We start from the raw sequence: 21,725 nt of genomic DNA, 5'->3' as shown, positions 1-21,725 counted from the left end.
AGGGCCGTCCCCACCTGCAGCCAAAGGGTTATCTCTAAAACACAAACACAGTGTCATGGGAGACAGCTCACTGCCCACAGCGTGCAAGCCAAACCCAGAAGGCCCTTCAGCACACTGCGGTCTGGCCCCAGCCGCAGGCTGCAGGCCGAGTGGGCAGGCCTCCTGGCTGGATGGCTTTGGGTTTGAAGGTCGACTTTCCTACCTATGGACTGTAGGACCTTGGCTAAGATCCCAGAGTCTTGGCTTCTTCTTTTTTTTTTGATTTGAAGTATAGTTGCTGTACAGTATTATGTAACTTACAGGTGTGTAATATAGTGACTCATAAGTTTTCAAGATTATACTCCATTTATAGTTATTATAAAATATTGGCTACATTCCCATATTGTACAATATATCCTTGTAGCTTATTTTATTCCTATCAGTTTGTACCTCTTAACCCCCTACCCGTATACTGCTCCCCTCCCCTTCCCTCTCCCCACTGGTAACCACTAGTTTGTTCTCTGTATCTGTGAGTCTGCTTCTTTTCTGTTATATTTCTAGCTTGATGTCTTTTTTAGATTCCACATATAAGTGATATCATATAGTATTTGTCTTTTTCTGTCTGACTTATTTCACTCAGCATAATGCCCTCCAAGTCCATCTATGTTGCTGCAAATGGCAAACTTTCATTTTCATGGCTGAGTAGTATTCCACTGTATATACATACCATGTCTTCTTTATCCAGTCATCTGTCGATGGACACTTAGGTTGCTTCCATGTCTTGGCTATTGTAAAGAGCGCTGCTATGAACACTGGGGTGCATGTGTCTTTTTGAATTAGTATTTTTGGATTTTTAAAATATATACCCAGGAGTGGAATTGCTGGGTCATGTGGTAGCAAGCAGTTTTCTTCATTGAATGGATGCTCAGAAGGGCCCTGTGGTCGAGAGAGTCTGCACTCACCTGGGGAATGCCCCTGAAACGCCCTGGCCAGTGGTGAAATGGCAGCCCTGGCTGGGGAAAAAGAACCTGACAACAGCACTGAAGACTGATGGGGGGTGGCAAACAGGGACCTGGGTCCTTAGAGCAGGTGAGACACAGTGAGAGCAGGTTGGAAGGGGGAGCAGCTTTGGCAGGCGCTGAGGAGATGGCACCAATGAGGCTGGGCACACAATGACTTTGAGGGGCAGAGAGGAAAGGGCATGCGGTGGACAGATTGAAATCCCCACCAGGGCGACGGGCTTCATTCCCATAAGGGAGAAAGCCGAGATGACGAAGTGGTGTGAAGGGCTGTACAGAAAAACAGTTGCCCCTGCGTGTTAAGCTCGTGGGATGCAAAAGGCACGAGGGGAGAGATGGGATATTTCAGACACCAGCATGCCTACTGCTCTTCATTTACCTACAATGATTTTTAATGTCTAGAAGATAAAAGTGCTCTATGACTCTGCTTTGTCTCACGCTCACTCATTGGCCTGACTGACTCTTAGGGACAAACCCCATGATATTTTCTGAACCAGTTCTAACAGGTCAGAGGCCTTGGTAATGTGTACCTTATGAAAAGCGCACATGCAAGTGTTTGAATCATCTGTCTTCTTGCCCTAAATGTCAGAAAAGTTCACATGGTACACGTGGTTTGTTGTTTTCCTGTGTATTCAAGTACACCTGACAGCTACCCAGCTGGGTGTGTGGTTTGACAGAAGAGGCCAGCACACGACTGCGCTGGAGCGTGTCACAGAGGTAGGTGACTCCAATTCTAAGAATTGGAGTGGAGCGACTTCAGGAAGATTTGCCAGCGCTGCGATCAATTTGGGAACATACTAAGTTTGTTTTCTGCAAAGAAAAAAAAAGCTCAAAGCAATTCCTAAAAGCTGAAAGAGAACCTTTCAAAAGGTCACACTACCTCTCGGAGGTACCCATCCAACATGGAAATCAAATTATGAAGTGAGACCAACCCATTCCCACCCATAATATAAACACCCTGTTAACAGTGTGGTTACAGGCAGCTTGTTCAGACTTTCCACCTGATGTCAATCACATTATCTCATAGGTTAAATCAGACTTGAACTGGAGTTATCCCTTCCACGTACCAACTTTCCATTCAGTACTGACATACAAGTAGGAAAAAAAACCCCCAGAAAATAGCAGCCTTGGAGGTTGGGACCCCAAGTGCCACCCCTGTTTTTGTTTTATTTTTTTTGGATCCTAGTGTAGATTAGGTATATGACTTGCAAGGATTCTGAGAGTAAATAGGCAGAAATGTGAAAACAGCAGTTGAGAGGTTCTTACATTTTTATTAAGGTTATTTTACCAGCGTCTATAGACCAAGAAAAGCCACACAGTGTGACGCCAAGTAACCTTCTGCTGGATTTGCTCATGTCCTCCCTTCTGTATCGCCCATAAAGCTCTGATTTTAAGGAGAAACTAATAAAAAAGAATTTCCTTTCTTCCCAAATCACTCACACACACACACACACACACACACACACACACACACACACACACCTCCTTCCCCCTGTAAACATACATCACTACTACCAACTGGGTCAGCCCCTGGGGACCAGCCTCTGCTGGGAGCAACCGCATCTCCAAAGGAAGTCATTAACCTGGGATGGTTCCCCTATGCGAAAACGGAACCGTTTCTTTCTGAGTTCACCTTTCACGGGGTTGTTTCCACACTTGACACTGGAACAGAACAACCCCATGAAAGGTGAACTTTCATCCCTACAGAAATTACTTAAGACTATAAATAGGATTCAAGGATTGAGGCAGAAGTGGTTCGGGTAAGAGTCGCTAATGAGTTAGACATGACGATTACCTTTGCTGCTACTTGCTTCAGAAAGTCAACTTTTTTCCCTTTTTATTGACAAATTTTCAAAACATACAGAAAATGAACACCATCTACCCTTCATCTGAACTGAACAACTTCAACAGTCTGCCCTATAATCGTCTGTGTTTGCTTGTTTTTGGAATATTTTATGAATAATACTCATATTCCCCCCAAAATTCAGTATGTCTCTAAAAAAAGGATATTTTCCCTCATAACTATAATACTAGTATCACACCCAACAACAGCTAACAAAATTAAGATAATTCCCTAATCATCTCGTCATAAATATCACTCATATGCAAATTTCCTTGGGTTACTATTCTTAAGCATTTAGAAGTGAAACTAGCAAACTGTCCCAAAGGCTGGTGACAATTCTCAAGTTATTCTTCCATCAAAGGTAGATGCTTACAGACACACATGACTGTATATAAAATAGATAAACAACAAGGACCTCCTGTAGAGCACAGGGAAATATATTCAATTTCTTGTAATGAGTGGTAATGGAAAAGAATCTTAAAAAAATATATGTGTATGTATAACTGAATCGCTTTGCTGTACACCTGAAACTAACATTGTAAAGCGACTCAGTAAAAACTTAGAATTAAAAAAAAAAAAAAGGTAGATGCTTACGTAAGTTCTTCACCCTTGTTTTGAGTTAAAACATCTGGGTGAACACCCAAGTGTGAAAGATACATCCACCTGACCTCTGACCACAAACTCTGCAGTACGGTATCTACACCAGTCACAGCACGAAGTAAAGAAGTGGAGAGGGAGCGGGTAACTGATGCCTGTCTAGGAAAACGGTGGCAGGGACAACTTCCCAGACACCAGGCTATTGTATTACTTAATTAGCTTTCCCCTCTCTTCTCTTCTGAGTCACTCCCCCTAGCTGAGAGTCCTCCGACTCCTTTGTTCTTAAAAAAATGAATGTTAGAAGCTTTTCACTCCTGTGTCCTCTCTGTTAGTTTCTCTTTAATACATTGTCACAAAAATAGTTGATCCCTGCTTGCTGTCTCACCTTCCACTCATTTTTTTAACTTAAAAAAATTTTAAGCTTTATTTTTTTGGGGGGGTAATTAGGTTCATTTATTTGTTTTTGATGGAGGTACTGGGGATTGAACCCAGGACCTTGTGCATGCTAAGCATGTGCTCTACCACTGAGCTATACCCTCCCCCTCTTCTACTCATTTTTAGCCCCCTTATGCAGTCTAATTTCCCTCCCATTTATTCATTCAGATGGCCTTTTTGAAGATCACCAGTTTCCTCAGTCACACTTCAAAGACCCTTTCCCCAGACCTCCAGACTGGGATAAGCAGCCCTCCCGGATGCCATGCAGGGTCCTCTCCACACCCAAGGGGCTCCCCTGGAGGCTTGCTTCTTCCTGGTAATTAACTCAGAGGTGAGCATGTCACCCGGACACAGATGACTTATGAGCTGGGAAAAGATCAAGGTAAATAGATGTTTCCTTAGCTTTTCCCTGGAGTCTGAATACAAGTGGGGAGCTGTGTGTGAAAGCAGAGAACAGCAAAAGCTTCACTCAGCGCACCAGCTAATTCTAACGTATCCCTCCTCTTGGTGACAGAATGTCTTCCTTGTAAGAAGTGCCATCCAGCACTTTCCAGAGAACAGCAGTAAGGGAAGCAGGTTCTGGAGCTGTACATCCTGAGTTCAAATCACACTTACTAGCTGCATCCTATTACAGGATCCTGAACATCCCTAAACCTCGGTTTGCAGTCATGCAAAAATGCAGACAATAATAGAACCTGCCTCATGGGTTTGTTGTGAAAGTTACATGAAGAAATAAAAGTACATGCTGAGTTAGCAAAGTGCCCGGAGAATAGTAAGCACTAAATAAATTTGAGTTACCGCTGTGACCTCAAGATTCAATTATGAAAAATGGTTATTAGACATTCTCAAAGAAAGTTTGGTTACTTTCCATTTTATCATCTAAGCTTTATCCCATGTAATAGAGAAAGTACACAAAATGTTCTATACAAGTCGTTACTTTTGTAAACGGATGATTCATGCTAATTAAACTCGCAACCCAGGAGAATCAAAGTAGCTTGTTTCGACATCTCCTTTTGTTCAGTAATTACAACTCAAGGTTCTGTTAGATACCACGTTACTGTAATTTTGCCCGAGAGACAGACACTGTACATCCCACATTTTAAAAAGCAGGCACTGCTGGTATAAGCCCAGGTGCTTGCTGAGTAAGGGACTTGCTGATTTCCTAAGCAATTCTAACCAACCCTGGGTTCCATGGTTCCTTATTTCTGTACATTTTGCAGCTAGGAGGGAAGTGCTGAGATCATTTAGCTTGTCAAAGATTCACTGGATTTGCAGGAGGATAAGAATTTAAAAATAGAAGCCAAACTGTGGCTGGAGTTTATCTCAGATGCTTATGTTCAAGTAGCAATCCGTTCATCAGTGAGGAAACCACAGGTGCCATCGAATGACTTACATGTTCACAAGCCCGGTTAGAATTCCATACTTCCCCAAACGGTGGACTGGGGTATGCAGACACCTCACACTCTGATCCACTGGTTTCTTAAAGCTGTGTCTCTGTGAAGAATTTTCTGGTTGGTGTTCATGGGAGAGGTGACAAGGAGGAGCTAAGCTTATGACAGGACTCATCTTGTGACAGGGACAGTGTTGAGTCAGTGACCTAAGTTAGATCTCAGAGAATCTTCACGGCATTTTCTATCGCAAATCTCCATTTTATAGGTTGGAAACTTGGAGCTTAGAAGGGCAAATAAAACTCCAGAGGCAATGGCATATCTAGCTTTTTGTGGAGTCTGAAGTTGGTATCCGTTTTAAAGGGTAGAATGTTAAACTGTCAATACCAAATTAGGTTTAAGGCCCTAGAAGGGTTCAGCACAAACCCTGAGACCCGCACAGTAGTGTAACCAATGGCGTGAGCTTGACCGACTGCTCCGAGCTGCAGAGACAAAAGGAATTTGATGAACAGACCTGTTAACTGTAAAATGAAAATCATTCATCTTTACAAACTAGTGGCTATAATTAAGTTGCACTGGGTTCCTTTTTCTAATTTTTTAACAATGGATTTTTTTTGGTTTAATAAGTCGGGATAAATTAAGGGGGCAGGAGGCGTGCAGAGTGAGTTAGCAGTGTCTGATAAAGTCCCAGGTAGTAATTTAGATGGCCTGAGTTTGCAGAATGCAGAAAAATTCTGAGTTCTATCTTGTACGCTCCTTAGGAAATCTTTGCCCTTTTGGTAGCAACAGGAAGTTAGAGTTTAGATAAAATTTATCTGTGAGGCCTTTTGAATAAAACTGGTGTGAAAGCAGCAATCACTTTTCTAAACACTATGCCAATTTTTCTTGAGCAGTTTCTCTGCTGTTAGCAAAATAATATGATGCTGACTGAACATATTCGTGCAATCAACTGTTTGTTAAACCAAGAAGACTTCTTTTATCTCAAATAAAAAAAAACGTATTCTGTCAGAATAAGTCATTATTTTTTTTTCTCAAAGCACATATCATAATTTCAGAATTCAGAATAAGGAGATTCTTACAATCATCCCATCAGAGTGTAATTCTGATAAGAACTTAAGTCTTATTTCTCTTTTCCGGAAAGTTTATGAAATTATTTTTTTTCACATGAGGAATTTCATGAAAATCTCTGATAAAGAATACGAAAAAGGCACTCTGGATTCTGATGTTTCTAAAAATGCTGAGTTATACTGCTTTCCAGAATCTATGTGAATAGAGCTGTATACGGCTGCCCAGGCTGTGCACTGCACAACTCCAAGGGGCTTCATTTACAGAGACCACAAAGTAAGGAGCGCTGCCTGGAACAGGACAGTGCAGTGGCCCTGACTGGAACAGTACACCGACTGAGAAGAATGGTTGCTGCTTATGCCAGAAAATAAGCACATGCTTGAAAAAATGAAGGGGGCATGTCATAAAGATACGTGGGCCAGCTTGTACCCAAAGGGCAAAATATGGGACAATTTGAGAATCAAAATAAAAAAGGACAGGAATATATTATAATTCCATGAAAGAAGTAAGAATCCATAATTTCATGCTGATAGTAATAGGTAGGTAAGTAAATAAAAAATGGGAGAGAAGGAAAAGCTCTTCCTTCCAGCAGAATGATGACAAATGTAAGAAGGAATGATGCCACATAGAAAAAACTTGTTTGTTTTTAATCAACTATGTTCAATATCTTGTCATAACCTTTAATGAAAGAATATGAAAACAAAATATATGTATGTATATGCATGACTGAAACATTGTGCTGTACACCAGAAATTGACACATTGTAAACTGACTGTACTTCAATTAAAAAAAAAAGAAAAAGAAAAAAGGAATGGTGGAGTGAAGTTAGAAATGCACCATTTTGCTACCTTCAAAGTAAATACTGAATCAGACAGGAATCATCAGTAGCTACATAATAAGGAGGGGGCATTAGAGAAGGGACAGGACACCTACAGAATCTCAAAGAATCGCCTTTCATATTTCCCAGTAACCACACAGCACATGGTAATTACACAGCAGAGAAACCAGAAAACACCTTGACCAAGTGACCCAAACCAACGTCACCGACAAGGGGCAAAGGGACATCTGTGCCCGCAGATGTGACTCCCTGAGAAGGACACAGCCAGCCCAGAGCGCATAATCTGAATCCAATCCTGAAGAGCCTGGGAAACCCACACTGGGGGCTATTCTGTAAAACAACTTGCCTATACTCTTCAAAAGTGTCATAAAACACTAGAGGCTGAGGAACTGTCCCAGATTCAAGGAGACTTATAGAGACATGATAGGGAAATGCAGTAAGTGGTCCTCGACCAGATGTTGGCCTGGAGGGAAAAAATGCAGTGAAGGACATTACTGGGACAAGTGATAAAACTGGAACAAGGGCTGTAGATTAAAGTATTAAATGTCCTGAATTTGCTAACAGTTCTGTGGCTACATAAGAGGATATCCTCATTCTTAGGAAATACATAATGAAGTGTAAGGGGGACGCATGCTCTCAAACGATTCAGAATAAACAAATAACATGGGAGTGTGTGTAGAGAGAGAGAGAGGGAAAGAATAATAAAACAAACAGCAAAATGATGGTAAAATTGGGTAAATAGTGTTAGGGAATATATTAGACTATTGTAGTCTAAGAATAAAAAGTTAAAAACAGACAAAAACAAAACAAAACAAAAACACCCAGCAGCCACAACAATTTTGGAGGGGTATCAGTGTTCAGCCTGCTTTCAATGAGCAGAAGAGTTCTTCAATTTTTAATCTGTACTTCAAAATAAAGAGTTAAATCTTTAGAAACGTTTTGCTGCTGTCATGACCATAGTCACCACCACTAACACTCACGGAGCACTTAGTAAGTGGTGAGCACTCAGAAAGGAGCTTCGCTGGCATCACCTCTTTTAATCTTCACAGCTACCCGCAGAGAAAGGCACTATAGTTATCCCCACTTTATAGACGAGGAAAACTAGGAGTCAGAGAGGTTTAGTAACTTGCCCAAATACAGACAGTAAATGGTGGAACCAGGAATCCAACGAGGCTGAGGACAAAGCTGGCAGATTTTATTACTATGTGAGATTTATTTAATTATTAATTTTCTTCAAAGAATGAGTGATGACTCTCAACCTAAATAAAACTCTAACATGAAATTAGTAACTTATGCATGGATAAGGGTTTCTTCTACTAATTAAAATGAGAACACTAAGAAACCAGAGACGTAAATGATATTTTTAGTCTCCATAATTTACTTTATGTTCTCTTTCTTCCAAAGGCTGGACTTGGTAATAAATTCTTTGAAATAAAGCATGCCCCAGGCTGTTTTCTGAAACTATCTTTTCTTTTTTGGGGGGGGGGAGCAGGTAGCAGGGAGAAGGGGGGTAGAATTAGGCTTATTTATTTTTTAATGGAGGTACTGGGGATTGAACCCAGGACCTCGTGTGGGCTAAGCACACACTTTACCACTGACCTATACCCTCCCCACCTGAGACACTTATCAAATGTCTCATAAACCATTGAGTCCTTGCTATAGACTGAATGTGTCTGTCTGCCCAAAATCAGATGTGGAAGCCTAAATCCCCAATGTGATGGTATTTGGAGGTGGGGCCTCTGAGAAGTAATTAGGTCATGAGGGTGGAGCCCTCATGAATGAGATTAGTGCCCTTATAAGGACAGACTTGAGAAGGATGACTGCTCTCTCTTGCTCTCTCTCTCTCTGCTATGTGAAGACACAACAAGAAAACTACCATCTGCAAAAACCAGGATGTGGGCTCTCAACAGACACTGGATCTACTGGCGTTTTGATCTTGAACTTCAAAAGAAATAAATTTCTGTTGTTTACAATCGATCCAGTCTATGGTATTTTGTTATAGCAGCTTGAACTAAGACAGATATATTTCAAGTTTTTTCTCCCTTTAATGTATTTTCTTTCTTTTCACATGAAGTGGTGTGATTTTAGTGTTCATGTTTCCTTTTAGTCTTGGCACCTCAATTTAACTTTAAAAAAAAAAAAGGTATCATTTGCAACACACTGCCTGGTTTCCCAATTAAGCGTACTATCATCTTTCTTGCAGATAAACAGTAATCTGTTGAACACATCATATCTTTTATCCCAGTGAAAGCTGAATGCCTGTTAAAAAAGTGTTCAGAACAATAAAAACATTTGCAAATACTTGCAGGTGTTTGGGAAAATCTTATCATCTGACACTGTGACTGTCCATTCCAGAACAAAGAATTCCCAATCTTGGCTACACAATTTAACCACAAGAGGAGCTAGTAAAGTCCTGGTGCTCAGCACACACTCAAGACCAATTAAACCAGAACCTCTGGAGATGGGAACTATGTGTCAGTCATTTTTAAAGCTCTCCAAGTGATTCCAACGTGTAGCCAAGCTTGAGGTCCCAGGTGGAGCATCTACAGCCATAAAGAATTGTTGTCATTTACGTACAAATCCAGAGGATTCACAAAGGTTTTTTTTTTTTTTAGAACTGGTCTCACTTGTTAAGGAGTGTATAGTCCAGCTGGCAGGTGAAGATATGTTGAAGATATGTGTATATACAGGACAAAGTAACTGAATGAAGACTGAGGACATGCACCAAGTACATCAGGAGAAGACACAGGGACAGCAGGGGACGCTTGCACTGCACCCTCCCGATGCAATGACAGGCTCTGATAAAAGCACAGCCAGGGAAGGCAACTCCGGCTGGGGAATAGTGTAAAGGGAGAAGCATCCAGGATGTCCGGGACACAGTGACGTGACTAATCTAGCTAGTGCGGAAGGTTAGAAAAGATAAGTCTGGAGAACCAGCCCCTGGGAGGGCTTTGAGCAATAAGTCAGAGAGACAGGTGGCATATGGAGTCTCTAAAGAGATTTGAGGACAGGATATAGTGAAAACACGCCCTTGGGATGACTGACTAGACCGAGCTAGTCATGATGGGTTTGGGGGAAAGACTAAAATTCAATCTACAAAATGAAGAACACAGCAGATTCGGTGAGATCGATATTTGATGAATCACAATCTTAGACCTTCCTTTTCAATTTTCCACAAAGGATGGGAACCAGAAATTCAATTCTGGTAAATCTAGCACAGATCTCACCTGCCGTGGGGACCACTGGAGGGAGAGGCTGGGCTGGCAGGAGGGTCTGTCTCATCCTCCGCCTCTCTGGCCTGGCCCTCAGGCTCACAGTCATTAATACTTTCTATAATACTTTCTTTCATAGCTATATGTCCTCTCTTTTTCCATCAAGACTACTCCGACAGCCAGGAAAGAGAACTCTACGACAGGATTTTAGGCAAGGGAACTCCTTTGTAATTTTTTTGGAATAAGGATTTTGAAAAGCTTAGTGATCTCTAGGTTACATCCAGTAAAGGAGACTCCTGGGAATTAAAGGCGGACGAAACCATTCATTCATCCAATGAAATACTTATTGAACATATGACACGTGTTCTGGACACAAGGAATACAGCGAGGTCCCTTTTCCAAACAGACAACTCTCTGGGAAATGTAGTGGTCTCCCTCAGAAACACGACGGCAGTCTAGAGCTACACAATTTACGGTTCATAGGTTGAAGTGTCCTGCTACAGACTTTTGAAAAATTAACGAGAGCAGAGAAAAAGTCAAGATCCTTCACATAATGAACTATACGCACTAGACAAAGTATAGAATGTATATATATATATATGTGTATATATAAAAATTAAAGTGAATTTTTAATAATTCTTTATAATTAAAAAAATTTCATAAGCTGCCACTATTTAAAATGTATTCAAACCACTGGATGTATCCTGAACTCTCAGATCAGTGCTGGCACTTAGGAAGTGCTTAATAAGTTAGTTAAATGACATTGTTAAACTGAACGGAGCCCCAAGTGAGGCAAGCAGGCAGTTATTGTTTTGATTTAACTAAAGCAGAGACATCATCTCAGCTGCCTGGGTTCTCAATGCCTCCTCGCAAAGAAGGACACGTCCAGGTATCTGGCCCTCCAATCCAATCCATTTAAAACCAACCAGGAGGCTTGCTCGTGAAATGGCATCTTGTGAAACCGCGACATCACTGTCACTCACAAATGCAAAGCTCAAGTTGTGCCCAGGATTATTCTAAGACACTGGTGCCCAGAGGCTGGCTACACATACTGACCGTCATTCCAAGATGACAGAGGCGACCTTTGTGTGTGTAACATTTTCATTTTATAAATATCTAGCAAGAATCCGCACTGAACTAGATGCATTAATTAGAAATGCCTAGGACAAAACGAATCAGAGCTTTCGCTGATAAAATAATCACACACAAAGTGTTCGAGTCTTCTTTTTCTAAATCATTATACTCTCTAGTTTATAGTCAATTCCTATTCTCACTGTAGAGGAAAAAAATGAGCATATTCAAGTTCCCTTTTTTGGTTTCTTCTTACCCCTAGAGAGAAGTTTTACCTGCATAATGTACCGGAATCTCAATCTTTGGCCCAATGACATAGTGCCCCTCCTCCAAGCTATGGGCAGTGATGGTGGTCCACTGACGGCACGAATGAATCAGAAGGTAGTCATGTTCCCGCAGCCCTTCGATGCATTCTCCTAGAAAATATAATTTTAGATAAAAAGCTTAGAATTAGCATCTGTTTACTCCATTCTCTGCAACAAAATTTCATTAGTTAAAACTTCACTAATGCAGAAGTTGACAGTTTATCCAAGATAAGATAAAGTTCACTTCTGAATTAGCAATAAAAAAGGCATTCTAGACCAAGTTGATGACCGTACCCAGGATTCCATAAGAACGTTTTCCATTTATTTGCAAAGAGACTTTCAAATACCTCTTTCTATCTTAATGGTTACAAAGTTCAATGATAATAAAGCAAACATTTATGAAATGCCAACAATTCATTAGCCACCAATTAAATGCTTTGCATGTATTATTTCATGTAATACAATCAACATTATGAGTAGGTATTTCCTTCTTTACAAGTGAGAAAAATCAAGGTTCAGAACGTTATTCTAAGCTCACAGATTTAAAAAGCAGAAAAGTGCAGATTCAGGCCTCGGTCAGACAGATTACAAAGCTTATGCTCTTAATCACTACAATATAACTACCAAAAATAAATAATAAACATCTCTCTGTTTAGCACTTGAGATTAAATACCTGTATCTCCTTTTAAATTTTATATGCTTTGCTAGTTCTCTCTGGCCTCCCACCAAATTTGCCAATCAATTAAAAATACTGAAGCTTTAATGCATACAAGTGAAATTATTTTTTCATTTAAATATTTTCTAAAGTAACTTTTCAGCATTTGAACCAATGACAAGCTATTTCCAAAGAGAAATCTAGTGTCTGAAACTTAAAAGATGCCTTTTTTAATGTTTAAATAATCCATCCCATTAGTCCTGGTTTAGTAATTTTAAATGCTTGAAAAAAATCACTGAAAAGACTAACTCCTTTATACAGAAAACAATAAGCCTTCCTTATTTTTGCTATTTATTATATCATAATAATTCAAATAACTATTAATGAGTTCACTATGTGTTCTGAAATGACCTTATAGTCATTCTTAAAAGTGTCAGTACTTTTTCAATAAATAAAGCAGAGAAGACTGTCATTATCAACCTAGTTATTACAAACATAAGTTATCTAATTTGCTTCCAAACCAATAAGGCAACAATCTTTGAAACAGTCTTAATGCAAGAGTACTTTATCTTTGTCACAGGGAATACAAAGAGTTAAAAGCTTAATCTGGCGAGAGGGGTTGAGGTGGGCAAAAGAGACAAGCCTGGATGGTTCCTTTGCAGGAGTGGGAGGGCCTGATTCCTAGGGGGAATTTTTCAACCACCTCTGCCCTTCACTCTTTGGGAGGACCAGGTTAAGACACCACCAGGGGATCACTGGTACTCATGAGCCCTTTGCATCTCTGAAGCACATTAGGGCAGGAAAGATCTGGATCAGAGGCTCCAAAGGAGAAATTATACAGCCCTGTACATGCTCCGCACCAGGAGGCAGAAGAGTGGGAAGGGCACATATACAGGAGGCAGCAGAAAGAAGCTCAGGCTCTGAAATCCAGCAGCCCTGGTGTAGTTAAAGCTCTGTCCCCACGGCTGTGTGGTCCTGGCCAGGAACCATCCTCTCTTCACTGGGATGGGGGTCCCTGCTTCACAGAGTGGCTGTGAAGAGATGCAGTGATGGCGATGGAGAAGGTGTAGCACAAGCCTGTCCATGTTTTATGAGGAACAATCAGGAAATGTCAGCTATTAATTTTATTGGAAGCTTTTCCTTCCTAAAACTCAATCCTTAAATAAACATTATAGTTTCAGTCCCTTCTACAGGTGAGGAAATGACCTTCAGAGCAGGGAAGAAACTTACTCAAAGCTGCACGGCTAGAAAGTGGCAGAAAACGGACTTCCTCGTCCCTCTCTCTCCCCTGCCCTTTCAACATCACAGTCCTTTGCCTTGAAAACCACCAACAATAATCCGAGAAACAGGGAGAAACTGATCTTCAGCTTCAAGTCTCACTCATTCACTCAACCAGGATGACAAGTGCTGCTCTGAGTGCCTGGGGTACATCAGGAAACAAAACACACACCCCTGCCCCAGGACACGCACTACCCACCAGGAAGGAGACAGACAGCACCATTAACAAAAACGAATGATGAAATTGTGAATCACAACGTGAAAAGTGCTAGGGGAAAAACACAAGGGATCAGAAATACACAAGAAAGGAGGGCCACTTGCAAGTTTGTCATTTTAAGATATTCCTCATTCATCTATCCAACAAAGCATGTGTTTATTTTGCCTTTTTAAAGAAAAACAGCTTTATTGAGGTATAACTGATATACAAAGAACGTCACATATTTAATGTGTATACTTTGATGATCCACAAACACTTACTGAGTACCTTCTGCGTGCAAAGCAGTGGAGGAGTGAGCAAAAATATAAAGGAGACCTGGTCTCTGCGTTCTCCTGGGTGAGGTGTGTTCACGTGTAGTTTCAGGCAAGGTAGGGCGAGATGAACGAATGTTATGCAAGAGGAATAAGATACGGAGAGTGGAGATGGGGAATTTAGCAGAAAAGATCGACAAAATTTTAACAGGAATATATAGCATTTGGGCTGATCCTTCTATGAAGAGTGAGTTGGGCTTAGACCAGAGGGAGGCAATGGGGAGCCACTGAGGAGTTTTGGGAAACAGAATGGCTAAAACTCTGCTTTAGGAAAATTAATCTGGCGGTTCTACAAAAGATGGATGAGAGAAAGGAGAAACCCGGGCCATGGGGTGTATGCAGGAAACTCAGAGGGAAAACACAGTGCCATTCAGAGAAAAAAGAAAAATGTCGTTTTCTGCAACTAAATTGCTAAATCATAAAAACTGTTTTAATTTTATTCCACAGTGGGCCCTAAAGAGGCAGCCAAGAAACAATTGCAGTCAAGTTAATCAAAATGAAAATTTAATGTTAAATCCTACTGCTTGCTGAGGTAGTAAACGGTGTATCAAGAGGATTCAGAATGATTTTTTGAAGCCATAAAGTTGTAAGAAACCAATGCCTATTTTTGAGCTTATGTCTTTTTTATTTTTTTTAAACAACTGAACCAAGTGCCTGCTGGAGGCAAAATTAGTTTTACAAAAATTGTCTAGAAGCAAAGCTTAATATAATTACTTAAAATATCTTAGGGCAGGTCACTACCGGAGACACTATTCAAATGAATTCATGGAGTAAACAATTTTTTGTGACATAATTATCCTGTTGTTTAAGTACTATGTATAACATACTAAAAAAATTATATATTTAGCTCAAAGATGTAGTAACAAGAACTCTGAAAGAACAGAGTGTTAAATTCCAAAATATGTTAATACCATCCTGAAATTTCCCCACATGTCCTGGGATATATTTTATTTGCCTGGTTTGACCTTGATCCCCTTCAACATTGTCTCACATACCCGTTAAAATTTTTAATGTTAAGAGAGCATGAACCCATGAGTCCTTTAAAGTAAGTCTGCTCAAAAAAAAAAATCAACCTTAAAATTTTAAATAAGTATTTATCACCTGGACACGCACACACACTGTTCCTTTGTCTGCTGGGCAACGTGATCTCTTGATTCACCTTTCTGGTCACTCCTGCTCTCAGTTTTCCATCCTTTACGTTAATGGTAATTGCAGGAGTTAATTAAGGTCTCACCCTTAGCCTGTTCACTTTTTCTCCCTCCTTTACAACTGTATACATCTCTCAAGGATCCACTCAGTGATGGACAATTCCCAAATCCATGCGTCCAGTTACTAACTTCTACTCTGAGCTCAGAGTCCACACTGTATGTTACACATTTCTCCCTGGACATCCCTTGCCAGTCATTCAGGCATTACACATTCATTCAACAAACACGTATCAAGGACCAGCCCAGTTCTGGGACCTGATAATACAGTAGCGAACCAAATAGCTGCTCTCATGGATTTATCCTCTTAGCTGGGGGTTTCAATCTTCGTTCTTCACGCTTTCAATTGATTTAAATATTGCCGCAGATAAAAACTTTAGCACTGCTCCTCTTATTCTTCTGCTCATATCTGCATCAGTGGTTCCCATCCATAATGAGGTTTTACTTCCTTGGCCCAATACTCGAGGCCCCCATGATCTAGCTGCAAAGATTCTATGCCCCATGTCTCCCACACCATACATTAGAGCCCAAAGAACCCCATTCTCTGTTCCACTTACATGCTGCATTTTCACACATCTGGGCTCTCCCCTCCTTCTCTTTCATTTGCCTGAGCCTTGATCTCCCAATCCCTACTTCCTCACTACTCATCCTACTTGCTCCTGAAAGACTAGCTCAAATGCTACCTCCATGAACGTCTTCCTGCTACAAATCCCAATATTTCTCATTTAAACAGTACTCATTTTGCAGCTCGGCTTATATTCTATGCTGAAGTTATAAATTTCTTTTAGAGCTATGAGCACAAGGAATTCAGACTGACTTTTTAGAGTTCATATATATTTGAGTGACATAATAAAAAAAATGAACACTATGAGAATTATAAGCATTTTTTTCCCTTCTAAAACTAGTCTTTGCATCCGTCAAGGTTGAGAAACATGGAGTTAAGGAACAGCTATTCAAGACCATAAATGCTGTTGGAGGAGATCCTCTCTAAATCATCCAGTCTTGCCAGCATCCACAGCAATGCAATGAAACAGCCCAGATTCACTGCCTCATGGCTGTTTATTTTTTAATTGAAGCATAACTGACATAACATTATATTAGTACAACACAATGATCTGATTTATCATCTGATATATCACAAAATGATCACCCGACCATACATAGTTACAAATGTTTTTTCTTGTAATGAGAACTTTCAAGATTCACTCTCCTGGCTACTTTCACACGTGCAGTACAATATTACTAACTGTAGTCACCATGCTGGATATTACATTCCCATGACTTATTCATTTTATAACTGGAAATTTATACCTTTGGACCCGTTTTCACCCATTTCACCCACTCACCCAGTCCCCGCCCTCAGGCAAACACCTATTTTGTTTTGCTATTTAAGCATTCTATAATAACATGTATCTTTATTTAGAATATCCCATCCCAACACTGAATCTTACGTTTTTTTTTTTACACTGCTTGTAATTATCTTAGCTTTGTCTGGGCTGTAATTAAATGCACCAAAGTTGAATGTATGCGTTAGTGCATAACGGTAGTCCTTTTATACATGCATTACTTAGAATGTGTCTGAATCAGTTCAAGTAGTTATATAGAAGGTCTGTCACAGTAGAATCCAAATCTCTGTTAAGTGCTTTTCAAATTTTTAAACATGAAGACGAAGTATGAGAGCACTCAGATGACAACTGGTAACGTTTTGACATTAAACCTTTTAACTAACTGCTGATGAATTTCGTATTAAGGTTGGGCTGAGTCCAGAGAACAAAGCAGATACATCCCCTTGTTGGTCTGTTTTTGCCCATTCTCATGTCATGTAGAACAAATGTGTGATCTTACACAATTCTCTATTGGGAAATTTTGGCAGCTGGTAAATTAAAGTGTTTTTGATTTTCCACATTTGTGTCTCATTGTTTGTGGTACTGCATTTCACATCAGAATAACGGGCTCAGCCAACGGTTTGGGGTGTTTTCTCTACAGAAGGTGTACACTTTTAATCCTTAACTCCTAGACTCCTTGACCCTACTTTGCATAAAAATATATATTACTTATATTACAGATTAATTTTTCTTTTTTAAAAGTATGCTCTTACCCCTGATTAGCTTGGTTTCTTCTCAGGACGCTGGTAGAACCCTATCTGTGGTGGGTCCTCACATCTCTGTTGACTGACTAATATGGCTCTGTTGGAATACTTTGATTTGTTGATCCATGTAAAATGAGAATGAGATTTACTGAACTTGTTTGTTTTGGTCTGTTATGGACATAATCTGTTCCTTATGTCAGAGCTAAGTCTAGCCAACAATGGGTAAATTCATAGGTTCTATGATATCTGTGTCGCTCTTACTACAGATTTAACTGAACAGTTGGGCACTGCTGTATTATTTTACCAACGTTCAAAGGAAGGCTGGTCGAGTGATAACATTGTACGTGTGTGCTTCCTCATTATTAATAAATAGTGTTGCTTAATTTTCATTATGTGTTTACTTGACCTTGCAATCGTTTCCATATAGAAATGAAACCTACTGAATTAAATACTCAAACTAAGACCTGCTGAATAGCACAGGGAACTATATTCAATTTCTTGTAATGAGCTGTAATGGAAAATAATTTGAAATAAATATATATATGTATATGAATAATTGAATCATTTTGCTGTACACATGAAATTACTATTATAATCAACTATACTGCAATAAAAAATAAGAATTAAAAAAATACTCAAACTACTGCATTTCTCTTACAACTTAAGACATTTTTAAAAAATACCTTTGACGGCAGGGGCTGATTACCAGGCAGGTTCCCTCTTCTTTCCAACGCCCCTTGCGGCTAAGTGGTGCAATGCCATTAAGTGCTAAGCCGATGTGTGCGAGCAGAAGTGACATTTCCCACTTCCTGTCCTGGCCTTACCCATGAAAACTGCCCACATCCTTTATGCTCCTTCCTTGGCCACAGGCTGAATATTGATTCCCAGAGGGATCCTGGGACAAGCTGAAGATTGCACAGTTGCCAGCAGTCTGGGCTTCTTAATTAATATACAGTGGCACAAACCACCTCTCCCCATTTGGTATCAATAAACCCACATGGTCATTTTTCATTTCCGAGCTCTCACAAATGGATATATTTAACTACCAGATGAAATTGAAGGTATTCCCCCCCACCTTTTTTTGTTTTATAGTTTGCAGTAAGAAATAAGGGCAGCTCCATTTTCTCAGACCTCTCCTTGTACATAAAACCTTTTTCTTTTTAAAAACAGGTTATTATTTCAGGCTAATAGGAAGCTTTACATCAAGCATGACTGTGGACTTAACCACAATAACTTGTAGCAGGTTTTTTGCTGCTTTTGTTGTTATGATTCACCTTTAACTTAGAAAGTAGCAGATTGCTAGACATCCACAATATCTCACTCACTCCTCGTCCTTGGTAATAGCCAAGTATTCCTAATGTGGAGAGAAAAATAATGTGTTTCTGTATCAATGGCAAAAGCAAGAAAAAAAAAAACCCATGAAGAAAATGGTGAAGCAACTTTCCTAGAACTTAGCATCAACAGGAGACTTTAATGTCAGGGTCAAGTACCTCAGTGGTACCCCATGCTGAGTGCCATGGAGAGGAAGTCACTCCACGGCCAATGAGTTATGCATCTATTGGACCATTACTAAGACTCATGACCCAGTAACCGATTCTCAGCTCCTCCCCTTGTGTCTCATTTTGGCCATGAGTCTGCATCGTAGAAATTCTAGCATAACCCACGATTAGGAGCTCCCTGTTCTCTGAAAATGAGTAAGAATGTCAAAGAAAGCAACTTAATTCTGTGAAGCACAATCTATAATACTATGCCAACCCAATCAGGAGGGTTTATTGACTAAAGTACCAATCAGTTCCTTGACTGACTAAAACTATCAAAAGTTTAGAAAGATAAAACAAATGCTAAGAAGCCACTAAGTCCACACAGCACGTGTCTTTCCTCAGAAGCACACAGGTATGAAATCACCAGGAACCCTCGTCTGCTCAGCTAGCTCATCAGCTCTCTTTCCCTTCTGGCTTGCATTCCATCAGATAACCAGGCACAGAATAGGTATATACCAATTGCTTTCTGAATGAATAATCCTGGGTAGAAACTGGTGAACATTCACATTAAGTACGTCTAAGTACAAATTAGGCACTAAGGTCTTCTTCAATATTTAAGTCCCTCAAGGAAGGCAGAGTATTTAAGAAAGGCTGTTTTTTTTTTAACGTATCTTCTATTAATCTCATCCCACCCTAACTAAACATCCATAAATCTCCACTAATATCCTTTCTTTTGATAAATAACCCTGTTCAAGGGTCCAAAGACTGTAACCTTGAGTTCAAAGCAAGTGAAAGAGTTTTTACATTTTATGGTTTACTGTGAAATCCCAAGAAGAGGAGAAGGAAATAGAGATTAATTCAGACAAAGCACTAAGGGGTGGTGGCGTCAAAGAGCTTCATGGTGAAATCTAAGGAAAAGGAATGTATGAAACAAAAGAGAAAGATGCTTTAAAAAGAGAGCGAGATTAAGGGTATATTATTACCTCTTTTCAGATGAACCCTGGGACAAAATTCTCCCTTTGCAAGGGCAGATTTACCAGGAATAATAGAAACAGAAGTTTGCCTACTTAAGTCAAATCTGAAATTTTATGCTCTGAAATTCTGGACTGTACCTAGTATTTAAAAGATAAGAATTCTATGCCAGGTGATTTTTTGAAAAACAGGTAAGCAGTTGCAGTATCAGTATTTCTACAAATACTGGAAATATACTAAGTCTTTTCGTACAGTGCCTGTGTACGTATCACGGAATCACATTTCTGGCAGGTGAGGAAGGGGGCTCAGATTTTTATAGGAAAATAACATTGGCAATCGATTAAAAGACAGTACATAGATAACCCTCTCTCCGTTAAGTCTGATACACCCTGTGTGTCCTCCAGGGTTGGACACTGAACATAGGATGATGCCCCTGGTAGGTGTGACGTCTGTATTTACCACACAGCCGCAAGGCAATGTTCACACCAAAAAAAACCACACAGAGACCAAGCATCGGAACAGGCAGGCAGCATCTCAGGCTCTTCTGGACACCAAGCTCGGAGAAGGGAGAGCTGGCAAAGGCACCAGGCACAATCCAAGGATCCCCGCTTCCTGCCCTCAGCTCTCTGCTTCCACTAATTCAAATGAGTGCACAGTGACTCCACATGTCAGGTGGAAGGTGGTGTGGGATCTCAAAACAGCCTAAGATCTGGAGCCAGATTTAAGTTTGCATAGAGATTCTAATATTTACTAACTGCATGGCTGTAAATTACTCAGCTTCTTTGAGCCTCAGTGTTAGCGCATTTAAAATGATGCTAATAGTACTGAAAGGAAGTTGGGATGATTGCGTGAGGATAAATATATAAAGGGCTCAGGATAGTCCTGTGCAGATAGAAGGCTTGTGAAAAATACGACTTTGACTTATTTCCTTCCTTAATGAGCTCCCTTTCTTTTATTAGCCAAGCTCAAGTACACAACACAGCTTCTCTGTCTAATGAGAAAATGCCCGGCTAAAGTGTAACAATTTACATTTGATCCTTCATATCAACTATTAAAATAAAGGGGTGATTTTCACCAGGTATAAATGTCATGTTAAATCCAACAGTTTTATTTCAGACTCACAGGATTTTCAGTCATTTTTAGTTTCGATAGTGGTTTAGAGTTCCTTGAGCTTTAGTACAGGACAAATAAAACAAATATAAAATACTGAAGAATAAAACTAAAAAACGCAATTCACTGCTATAAGTTACACCAAAAGATACATTCTTAGAAGAACGTTTGAATTGCATACTGACCGTTTTTAGAATTTTCTCACTTTGAGTGGATTTCCAAAAATCCTGCATAGCCTTAAGAAGAAAACTAAACAAGATTTTGAAAAAAAGAAACAAAAGACTCACACACATGCCATTCTTGAAAATCTAATGCTGTGTCCAATGTCAACATGCAAAACCACTAAATTTTAATATTCCCTGTACACATAAAAGAGGGGTAATGAGAAAAATGCAAGTAACACCTGAAGTTTCTGTTTTTCCTGAGCTGCCCTGAAGGCAGAAGCTAGACAATGCTTCACCTCTATGACTTTAAAATACATGTAACAAAAAAGCTCAACGTGAAAAAAACACCAAATTAAAATACTGGAAATTAACAGTCAAAAACTTAAAATCAAATGACCAAATTTTATAGACAGGTCTAGAAAGATATCGTAAACTTACAAGAAGTACATACTGTCTCTGATAAGTAGGGCACAACTTCTTAAAATAGAACT

The 21,725-nt window shown here is 39.8% G+C and overlaps 1 protein-coding gene across 1 annotated transcript in view; it reads right to left on the bottom strand.

The window, feature by feature from the left end:
• Positions 1–21,725, bottom strand: part of GAREM1 (GRB2 associated regulator of MAPK1 subtype 1) — a 162,659-nt gene that overhangs the window by 91,198 nt on the left and 49,736 nt on the right. Inside the window, exon 2 of the mRNA XM_006205071.3 lies at positions 11,723–11,863. Coding sequence (XP_006205133.1) covers positions 11,723–11,863 — 141 coding nt within the window. The remainder of the gene's footprint in view (positions 1–11,722; positions 11,864–21,725) is intronic.

Source organism: Vicugna pacos, chromosome 24 (assembly GCF_048564905.1).
Source record: "Vicugna pacos chromosome 24, VicPac4, whole genome shotgun sequence".
Taxonomy (NCBI): domain Eukaryota; kingdom Metazoa; phylum Chordata; class Mammalia; order Artiodactyla; family Camelidae; genus Vicugna; species Vicugna pacos.
This window is presented reverse-complemented; position numbering and strand designations above follow the sequence as displayed.